Genomic DNA, 10672 nt, shown 5'->3' with positions numbered 1-10672 from the left:
ATCAAATTGGGCTTAGGCTAGGCTGTCGATTGATTTGGGTCGGATCTTATATGAATCCGTATCCGGTTGATGCTACAGGGTATAGAGTACTACCACTTGGATCTAAATCTAAATCCAAATCCAATCCAATAGGAAATAGTAATTAGTGCAATTTTAAAGGTTTTGGGTTTAAAGTGGATGATTTACAACGTAATTAACACAAGTGGTAGGCTGGTAGCACATTAGCATAAGTCTTAGAAGATGCTTTAGGGATTTGACTTGATATTGGGTTGGATCCAAACTTGCAGAGTGGGTCTTGGAATGGAACTGGGTCCAATGTGGAATAACGGGTCGGATCTCATTTGATACCTATAATAATTAATAAAGAATTAACGATGACATTGGGGTTCGGCCGAGAAAAGGGGAGGCGCTGAGAGAGGTTTCCTGGAGCTGGCAAAGGTGATTCTTTTTTATCCTCTCAGTATTATTACTACGATTAGTTTCTTCCTCAGATTTTTCTTTCTCTTTGTCTGAGTGAAGGAAAGAGATATTTGTCTGAGAATTAGATGTAGTAGGGGAAATGTCTCCTGTTTCTACGAGTTCTTTGCTTCAAAAGATTGACATTTTCATTGAAATAAAATTCTGAAGTTTAGCACTGTGAGAGGAACTGAGTAAGATATAGTTTGTTAGTTATTATACTAATATCTAATGATAAATGATAAAAGTTAAATTATACAAAAGTTAGGGTTCCTTAGTAATCAATATAATTTGCAATCCAAGCCATTTATCCAATCATCTTGGTCGTCTAGTGCACAACTTGTGGTCAACACGATAATCATCTCTAGAATGGTAGCAAAATGTATGCAAGATTTTGCTTATCTACGAGGTGCAGAAAGGCTTGGAAGTCAGAACCAAATGAAACAAAACTTGCTGCTGTTTACAGTACTTATGTTTCTTATTTTCATATGCAAGTTCAGAAATGTTTGTATCTAACGCAATCAAGTTACAGAGTAAGTGCAATTGAGTTACTTTAGCATCGTGATCAATAGTAGTAGGCAATTAACTGAGTATGATCGTGTCTCTCAATTCAAGAGATTGGATAATCACCATCATTTTATCTAGGCAGTACTTCTAGCCTTGTACTGGAATTTGGAGGTTATCTACAAAAAAAATTTCTCCTGGGATTAAGCTTCATTCTTAGCAAGTTAGCGTAAAGTGTGTTGTAGACATTCTGAATGTTTGTGCCTTTGCTGCCAGATTTTGGACATTTTGAGAGGACAGGTCCAAATTTGGAGAAAAAGTTTTGGTGATTAAACTAGGGCACCAGATTGTCAACAGCTGCAGCTGCAAAAATTTCTTGTAGCAGGCACTGTCAATCCATTCTCATGAACTACTGCCACATAATCACTTCGACTAGTTTGTAGATTTCCTGAGTTCTTTTCAGTCAATCTTGGGTTTCTATTTCTTGGCAACTTGCATCATGGTTTCCTTCTTGTACAAGCTTATCTTGTAATATCTAATTAATGTATCTGCTGCTCTACTATAGAGTTATTCTTCTGTCTGCAAATTGGACTTGTAGGTTCTATACTAAACTCTGCCTATCTCTGCTTGCCTCAGGCTTGAAGTCAACACAATATTTAGTCAAAATGATACATAGAATAGCTGTGTCTAAACTGCATGGTAGGCTTTTATCAAATTTTTTACTTGATCACTCCTCACCATTAAAGCCCACTCACCGTATATATGCCATATACTTGTTTAATGAGGTTACTAAGTGAATCCTTCTCACCTGTTTTTATCTGAACAGATAATTTTGGTAATCATGTTTCAAATCAATCACAAGATAGTGTCTGTCTTAAACTGGTGAATCTATATTTGCTACTTGAAATCACGTACTTATCATTTTGAACTGCAGTACCAGATGACTTGTTTGTTATTGTAAAAAAAAATATAAAAATAAAAGATGTACTTCTACTCTACCATGAGCCTGTTACGGTAGTAAAGATAACTCTAAGGAATAAAAAATTTCTCCTGAATGCGTATAAGCATGTGAGTCTCCTCCTCCAAGTTCCTTTGATAGCTAACACCTCAAAGGCACTCCCAGAGCTCCTCTATCGGAATGGTCAGAGTGAAATTGCATGATCTTGTTCTTTGAAATCCTTCTGCTGCCTAATACTGTATTCCATGAGTAACGCTGCTTTCTCATGGCCTTCTTGTCACAGAGTATACGCTGCATTTGCTATGGTAATCCCTCCTACAGTGAGATCACCAAGAATTACCAAGTACCTCAAAACTTACATTCTGAAAATCCATCTTACAGACAAATATGTGAGTGCCCAGGTAATTAATACAACAACGGCCACAATTGCCTCCTCTGCAAGCTCACAAGAGAAACTGCTTAGACCAAGTATGGAGTCCACTGGAGATGTTGCTGCAGCTGCAAAGATCGGAAAGATCCTGGGTGAGCGAATGTTATTCAACGGCATCCCTGCTGTTTCAGTGTCTTTGAAGAGGGATCAGAAGTACCATGGGAAGGTTAAGGCTGTCATAGATTCCATGAGAGATGTCGGAGTGAAGCTGCTTTGATATTTGATTGTAGATTCTTTTAGATACTTTTTCTAATGTCTTGTTCTTAGCTCTTGAATGCTTCAAATTGTGATATATTTATACAACACTAATGGAAGTGTTTCTGGTCCATCGTACCAAGTTCCGTAAGTACGAAATAATCATGATGTTTCATTTTGATGTTTGATTGTAGGAATTGGAAGTAGGTAATAAGAACCTTTTTTTTTCCTTTTTTTCGCTCTACCAGTCTTCAGATGTTCATTGTTTCACTATTTTTGTGATGCATTAGTATTGCATGATTTCTGCATGAAAACATCACTACTTAATCTTTGGTTTAACATCCTACCCAGAGCTTCTTGCTATATTTAGATCTTATGCACATAAATCTTAATAAGTTGCTGATTCTTTATAAAAACTAACACCTACTTAGTTTCATCCCTACAAAGAATACCTCAAGAATACCCAAAATAAATAAAAAAAGAGAACCATACCAACCATATAAGTTCAAATCATTTGATGTGCTCTACTCAGCTAACATTGCTCTTCTTTGCGGGGCATCTATCTCTTTTTCTTTGCATAAGAAATCATAGAATCAAGTTTTAGGTCTAATTAATTAGACAACAAGAGATTATGGATCACATCTTCAATTAGTAAGTCTAAGCCTACTTACAGAATAATTGCAAAAATAAAATATTTTTCTTAACAAAAACTAGACGGTGATACGCAAGAAAACCTATCAATAATATTAAAAGGATAGGTTCGAGTAGTTATAGTTTATCCAATGTGGTTTGATCCGATGTCGATATTTGATGATCATGGAGGTAATTTTTTTTTTAAAGTTTGAAATATAGAGGTGCAAGTTAAAATTGTGTCAAACCATAAGAGGCTAAACTGCAATTTGCCTTAAATTCAATTGGCATGCATGAGCTACAAAGTTGGAAGCATAGCAAAATAATTAGAAATTAAATATATTTTATCTTCTTTATTTTGTACCCAAATCACTTGCTCTCGATTATAATCACTTCCTTGCACTTTTGATTAAACTTCAAATATAAGTATTATAAACAGAGAAGACAAAATAACTTAATTAATCCTATTTATAAGAGAAGTTCTAGATAGCTTAGCAGTGCAAGATTTAAATTTAGAGAGGTACTTTATTATTATTTAAATTAGTAATATTTATTAAATTAAAATTCTAACGTTTAACTTAGTCAAAACTCAAAACTATTTAACCCAATATCTTGGGTGTAAAAGATATTTAACCCAAGAAGAAATCATAAGAAACGGGTACGGTTATATAATACTTGAAACCGACCCGTTTCGGGCCTTGTTACTACGCTATCTCCTGCAAGGCTACAACTCGCCGCAGCTTTCGTCTCCCCCGCGGCTCTCCCTCGACCGCTCTTCCAATATGTTCAAGAAGTGAGATTTTTCTCCCCTTCTCGGTTCCGATCCGATCTCTTTGTTCACTTTTACGTCTAAAATTCTTGACACGACTCTTTTTTTCTCCTTGTGTTGTTTTAAATTGATCGATCTTGTGCAGTTTCCTATTTAATTCTTCGGGGGTATATGTTTAGGTAGGGTTTATTAGTAATCTCGCTAAGTTTGACCTCTTTCAGGTTCAGATTATTTTATGGTGACCAGTTTAGTGTGTCTAATCATATACTTCTTTTTTAACCTCTTTCTTCGAGGGTTTGTCTTCTTAAAGGTTTCAGTATCTACATTAGATTTGTAACTTAGTTGTATCTTTAGTTATATAATAAAGAATGCATGATTTAGTTACTAGTGGATGACGTTTATCTTACAATGTATGCCTTTGACTGGTGGTGTGAAGCTTGAGAGTAAACAATTCTTACGTTTGGATGTTGTTCAAACGCAGAATGAGTTGCTGAATTTTAAGGCCTTCTTTTTTTCACTGGCAAATGTATTACTACTTTTTTTCTATAGTTAACACAGCATTTTGCTAGATATACTTGTATTTATCTTCATAAACATCAAGTTGGTTGTGTTCCCCCCGGTATGGGCTTTGTTTATTTACAGAAATTCTCTTTGCTAACTTGCATTCGGGATGTCTGCTTTCTGCTTGTTTCTCCTCCTTTCAGTTTTTTTTTTTCATTTCTTTTACGGAACACTGCCTCATTTTGGCTTGTAACTTGCATCAGCTGTCGATATTACCTTAGGGATCTGTGTGTTCCATCATATTCTTCACCTTTTGCCCTCCTCAGAGTCAAACATAGCCCCTTACATGTAATCAGTAATTTTCATCTTTTTGGCATTTGTTTGGAGTCCTTGGACTCTTTCCAAGTTTATAATCATTAATGGGTTTGCTGCTGTTGAAGAGATCATGTTGCATATAATTAGGTAGATCTTCTTACCTGTATACTACCTTAATTAGTGAATGTGGCAGACAGCAGGCTTTTGGTACCTTCATTAAGTCTAGTCTAATATCATAAAAATTTGATTAAGAATTGTTTGCCTGTCTGACATAGAACCCTACCCTAGAGTCATTTATGATGATGATTGCAATTACTTTTACTGATAAAATTTCTGGATTGACTTCCTAGTTTGTTCAGCATATTTTGTACAATCATTGACCCTTATATTAGTTGGAGTAAGTTGTTCCTGAAGATTTGATTAAATAATTTACTGTACCACATTCTAATAAGTAGTAGGCGCAGCTGTTTTTCTTAGTATGATATTGGTTATGCATAGCACTGTTGCCCTATGTTATTTCTATAACAAAATGTTAGTAACCTCAATGACTTAATATATTTTCTTGTTTTGTGAAAGTTTGTCTCTCATTTATTTATAAATTATATTCCAATAATATACTTTTATCTTCTATTTGAAGGTTCTCTTTTGAAGATATATCTGCACAAAATCAAGTGAAGGCATCTGTGCAACGTAAGATTCGACAAAGCATTGCTGATGAGGTTTGTTATGTAGATCACTCTTTATTTTCTTATGCACTTGAATATTTCATTTTATTTGCATTTTGAACACTTACTATTTTCTGATGGAATAATAATTATTTTGTGGGTTTTCATTGATGGAATCACCTGTATTGAAGTATCCTGGCCTTGAACCTCTACTAGATGATATACTTCCAAAAAAATCACCTCTGATTGTTGCTAAATGGTTAGTCAATTCGTTCCTTTTCTTTTGTTGAATATTGAAGTGTAGAGATATGTTTAACATTTGCTGTAAAAGAATAGGGTTATATTCCTCCTATAATAGTTCTATCATTTCTTTCATGTTAAACTAAGTAGATGCACTCTACCTGTGCACTTCTTTTTTTAGTTATTATTTTTCACTAATTAGTTGTCATCAAGTTTCTCTTTAGATATACAAGCTGCAATAAATCCTAGATAAATATAATTAGCCTGAAAATCTTAGAATTTTGTGACTGGTTAATATTTATGTGATCTAAGAGGTTCAAGACAAATATGATTTCCCATTTTCACTAGAGATTAACATTGCTTTGATTGTGGACGAGTAATTAAACAAAATAGAACTAGTGTTCGTCTTAAATTCTGTTTATTTCCTGCTGATGCGGTGGTTTTAATTGATGATGCTAGAATATTGTGGATATTTTGTTGGAATCATGATAAGAAAACTTCATATGTTAACATTTCTGAACGAGTAGTCATCAGTTTCCAGGAATGAAGCATGAAGCGCACTTCAGTGAATTTTGTTGTCAAAACAAAGGTCTATGTCAGAATTATGGAATGCTAACTTATCTAGGTTTTAACTGCTCCTATGCCTGCACAAACAGGAAAGCCTTTCGAGCAATAAGCCCCTAGCCTGCTCCACTTGTTGCCCGATTGCTTTCGCACTTGTCAAATGGCCAAAGGATAGACAAAAGAGACTGTAATTTATTGCCAAGCGTTACCGGAAGTTAAAATTTTCTCTACCTTAATTGTTTGTTTTGCAAGAAGGTGGGATTGAGAATGTTATCACGCAGATAGATTAAAGAAGAATAAAAAGAGTGAAGAGATTACGTACCCCTTCATTTAAATGAAAAATACCTCGACCTTCCTATAAGACCAGTCATGCTTTTTGTCCAAACAAGTATGTACCTGGTACTTGCTTGGTCAGAAATGAACCGGGTCTGAAGATGGTAAGCAAAATGTTCAGATTATTATAGAGTACCTTAGATGACGTTGAAACTTGAATTAGTGTAGTCTAACCCCTTGATTCTTTTCTGGACTGAATTTTCTTGTGTCCTTTTCTTATACCCCTTAATTCTTTTGTCTATTTGGTGCTAACAATTTAATATACATCATGTTACATTTTACTGGACATTAAATGCAATATGTGATATAACCATCAGAACATCTGTTGTTATCAAGGAACCTTTTGCCATGTCCTAGATCATTAAAACGAATTTCTTAATTAAAATATGAATTTAGCCTCATGTATTTGTGAATGCTGCTTGTTTTCTAGTTGTTGATGTCTCGATAAAATAGAATTGGTAAATTCATTATGACCTATTACAAAATTCTGATAATTTCTTATTTTACAGCCAAAATCATTTAAATCTTGTAGTGGTGAACAATGTGCCACTGTTTTTCAGTGTTCGTGATAGTCCTTACATGCCAACTCTTCGGCTTCTTCATCAATGTAAAGTATCTTCTTGACCTTTCTTCCTGATATCTGATTCTTTCCTTTCTACTTGGTAAGACTCCATGTTTTCCATTATGAAGGTTCTTTTATATTGTTCATTCGTAGTAGTTTTAACTCATTGTATGAGCTAAAAAGAAAAATATTTCTGCGAGGGAGTTTTAACTTTTGTTATCTTCACACACCTAATTCAAATAATCATATTGGGGTCATCTTGATGATAAAGTTAACCCAAAGTAAGAATGTCATTACCTCTGTAAGGAATTAATGAATAATGATGTAAAGTGTAAACATTGACTCTGAACTGTAACTTAATGTCTTTGTGATGCCTCTGTCTTGATTGTACAGTACAGCATTATTATATCTAGGTTTATTATCTGTTTTTGTTCATCCAGATCCAGATGTGATGAAAAAGTTTCAAGTGGACAGGGGTGCTATCAAGTTCGTTCTTGCTGGTGCAAACATAATGTGCCCTGGTCTCACATCTCCTGGTGGCACTTTGGATGATGAAGTAGTGGAGGAAGCACCAGTGGTACACATTGCTCCTACATTTTCTTGTCCATTTCATGTCCTTTGCAGAAATTAGAATCATGAAAAATGCATAAATAGGAGGGGGAAGGAGTGAGAAATGAGAGGGAGTGATGGATAGAGGAGCTTGTGAAGGTAATAAATATTAGCTTTGTTGTTGTTAGGAGGTTGGAAGGGTGATTTTGGATGGTAAAAGGAGGGAAATACATGCTTATTCTGAGGGAGGGAAATATGTGCTTTTTCTGAGTTATCTTTTGGTTCTATGTATCTTTAGTTTGTCATCCAAACTAGTCCATCTCCGATAATGAGAAAATGTGACAGCCAGAAATCTATTACTCAATTGAATATCCGAGATGAATTTTGTAGCTCTACAACAAGTCTAGGATGGGCAATACAGCTACTTGGAAGAGCAAAAGCCTGCACACATATAATTAAATAAGTTTAGTTGTTCACTAACTTGGAAGTTGTAGGCTTTTGGCTACAATGATGGCTACTTATTTTGTGTTTTTCAGGCCATAATGGCTGAAGGAAAACAACACGCATTGGCAATTGGATTTACAAAAATGTCAGCAAAGGACATGTGAGTGCTTTATATATTTGTCACATAATGAGACAAGATTATTTGTACATATATACATATATATAGGCTTTTCCAATTGAAGACTGTTACTTTTAGATTCTCAATGAACTGTGATACTTCATCACTTTCCAAATCTAAGATCTTAAACCAGTATACTGTACAGGACCATGTAGTTTTAAGCCACGATGTTCCCTTATGCCTATTTTTAATATTTAAAGCAGAAAACACTTCTAGATTGTGAAGGAACTGTGTGAAAAATTGGAAGGAAATATTGATAGATAAGCTGCTAGAAGTCAGAGCCAATTATTCTAGAGTTCTTTATATTCTTTTCATGGCCTTGTTCACATACTATCTGATTTAGAACCTTTGCTATTTCTATAATTGTTTGTATACTAGAAATTGTGTCCTCTCATATATAGGAAAATGCGTTGTGTCTCATATAGGGGAAAATGCGTCTAAGGATATTCATACATAATATAAAGATGCTTCCCAGGCATGTGCAGGTGTTACCCCAAGTAGGGCTCAGGGTTTGTGGATTTATGGTGTACACAAACTTGCCAGTGTGCTTTTTATATCTATCTGCCTAAGCTGATTTTTACCGTGGACCTTGTTGCACGCAATCATATATGAATTTTAGCGTGTGAATGTCTGCTAACCTCATCAATAGGTGGTAATATCAGATTAGTTAGAGAAGGAACCATAGGTCATGTCTCACCTTTTCTTCTTATTATAATTGTATCCTAAGGCTAAATTTGATGTTTCGAGTCTATTGGTATTCTTTCCTTGTAAGACAAATTACATACTGTCATGATATATTATATTTGAATAGAAAAGGAAAAAATAATTTTGACAATTTGCAGTAGGACTACTACCAAGAGGATTGGAGTTGATAACATGTACTTAGTTCGTTTGCTTTCTTTATCATTTCTATTTGCAATACGTTCTTCTTCTTAGGATGTACCTTTTCAATTGATGCAGAAGGACTATAAATAAGGGAATTGGAGTTGATAACATGCACTATCTAAATGACGGCCTTTGGAAGGTAGCTTTCTTCTATTTTTTTACTTTCGATGAAATCTCTTATTTGGTTCCATCATTTTGCATTTAAGTTGATACTGATTCTGCTTGGGAAGATGCCCCACCCTGGGGCTTGGACTGCCTTCCTCTGGGGCATCTTTATTGCCCCAACAATCAGCTAGCTACATGGAAGGTGGTGCATGAATCTATGTATACTTCTGGACAACAGTGAAAACATTAGTATTATTTTTTCATCTCTTTTCCTCTTTTCTGCTTTTGGAGAATTCTTTAATTTGGAAGTAAGTTGGTGGTTTAGCCAAGATATTCTGGTTTCTCATTTCATGTTCTATTTTAAATTTTCGAAAATGTCTTCAAGTTTTAAATATCTGTGCAGATATCAGTGTCATTTTTTAAATTGTTTAGTATTCTTCTTCCTTGTTTTATCTCTTTCTTATGGCATATAATTATATTCCCTCTGCAGATGGAACGACTCGAATAAGTAAGCATTTCTGAGGACGGATGGACTCTCTTTGCGAGAGATTTTGTAGGCAAGTCTCATATTAATTTGGTAACTGTCTAAGAACCAAGAAAATCTTTGCCGATATTTGACATGTAATAACATTGGTCTCGTGGACTATCTTCTGTGTCATTAAAGGACGTGGGGGCATTGACTTATGAAGTTGAAGGCTGCTTTGAGGTGCAACTACTGGGATAAACTAGATTGATGGCATCAACGCTTTCCAACTTTTGTTGTAATGTTGGAAGGCATAATACAATGCCATTTACACTGTGTCTGCCATTTGAACGTTAACAAGTTTATCATGTCAAAGTCCCAAATGTAAAACTAAAGGTTACAATGATGGCTCGCCATCTGCACTTTGCCACATTCTGATAAGTGGCCTTTTTGCAACTACAGGAGAAAAGGTATTTCTTTTTCCCAAAAAATAAAAATAAAATCCGAATGTCACTACCTATATGGCTATATTTGAGCAGTACATTGCTAAAAATATCATTTGTTTCATATAGTTTTACAATATAATTTTCATGGGTATATTTGCACAAAAAAGAAATTACTATCCCTCTTTTATCAGCTTTTTAGATTGAAAAAAAAATAAAATTGAATAGTCTAAGAGAAAATCCTATTGGGATGGATGAAGGTGTTCCTTCAGCAAATATATCATGATGTTTTCGGAATTAAGGTTCCGATAAGACAAAATGTGTGGTGATATGTAGCAAATTTGAAACAGAAATCTGTAAACATGGAAGAGATGTGGAGGAAGGATGATTGATTAGTTTTGCAGATTAGGCAGGTATTACTGCTTGAGAGTCTGGATAAGTGCAGGGATGAACTGATGTTTAATAAAAAAAAATCAGGAAAAT

The 10672-nt window shown here is 34.7% G+C and overlaps 2 protein-coding genes across 7 annotated transcripts; both read left to right on the top strand.

Moving 5' to 3' along the window:
- Positions 1 to 382: 382 nt before the first annotated feature.
- Positions 383 to 2676, top strand: LOC140778383 (uncharacterized). Of its 5 annotated transcripts, none has more exons than XM_073123067.1 (3): positions 383 to 438; positions 1237 to 1345; positions 2202 to 2676. In XM_073123067.1, exon 3 carries the CDS (start codon positions 2221 to 2223, stop codon positions 2563 to 2565), a length of 345 nt encoding a protein of 114 aa, XP_072979168.1. In that variant the 5' UTR covers positions 383 to 438; positions 1237 to 1345; positions 2202 to 2220; the 3' UTR covers positions 2566 to 2676. The 5 variants fall into 5 exon arrangements, with proteins under 5 accessions (XP_072979168.1, XP_072979167.1, XP_072979165.1 ...); XM_073123068.1 differs by lacking the exon at positions 1237 to 1345 and adding an exon at positions 1787 to 1842 and having other exon boundaries at positions 424 to 438; XM_073123066.1 differs by lacking the exon at positions 1237 to 1345 and having other exon boundaries at positions 386 to 438.
- Positions 2677 to 3834: 1158 nt separating this feature from the next.
- On the top strand, positions 3835 to 10266 carry LOC140779824 (uncharacterized). 2 transcript variants are annotated; one of them, XM_073125110.1, is made up of 9 exons: positions 3835 to 3966; positions 5396 to 5477; positions 5615 to 5682; positions 7070 to 7167; positions 7563 to 7699; positions 8208 to 8275; positions 9254 to 9317; positions 9774 to 9840; positions 9948 to 10266. In XM_073125110.1, exons 1-8 carry the CDS (start codon positions 3956 to 3958, stop codon positions 9789 to 9791), a joined length of 546 nt encoding a protein of 181 aa, XP_072981211.1. In that variant the 5' UTR covers positions 3835 to 3955; the 3' UTR covers positions 9792 to 9840; positions 9948 to 10266. The 2 variants fall into 2 exon arrangements, with proteins under 2 accessions (XP_072981211.1, XP_072981210.1); XM_073125109.1 differs by having other exon boundaries at positions 9774 to 10266.
- The last annotated feature ends 406 nt before the right edge of the window (positions 10267 to 10672 follow it).

The sequence above is a fragment of the Typha angustifolia genome, chromosome 15 (assembly GCF_048772165.1).
Source record: "Typha angustifolia cultivar Huaian chromosome 15, ASM4877216v1, whole genome shotgun sequence".
In the NCBI taxonomy this organism is placed as follows: Eukaryota; Viridiplantae; Streptophyta; class Magnoliopsida; order Poales; family Typhaceae; genus Typha; species Typha angustifolia.
The sequence above is the reverse complement of the archived record's forward strand: the minus strand, read 5'-3'. Positions and strand labels throughout refer to the sequence as shown.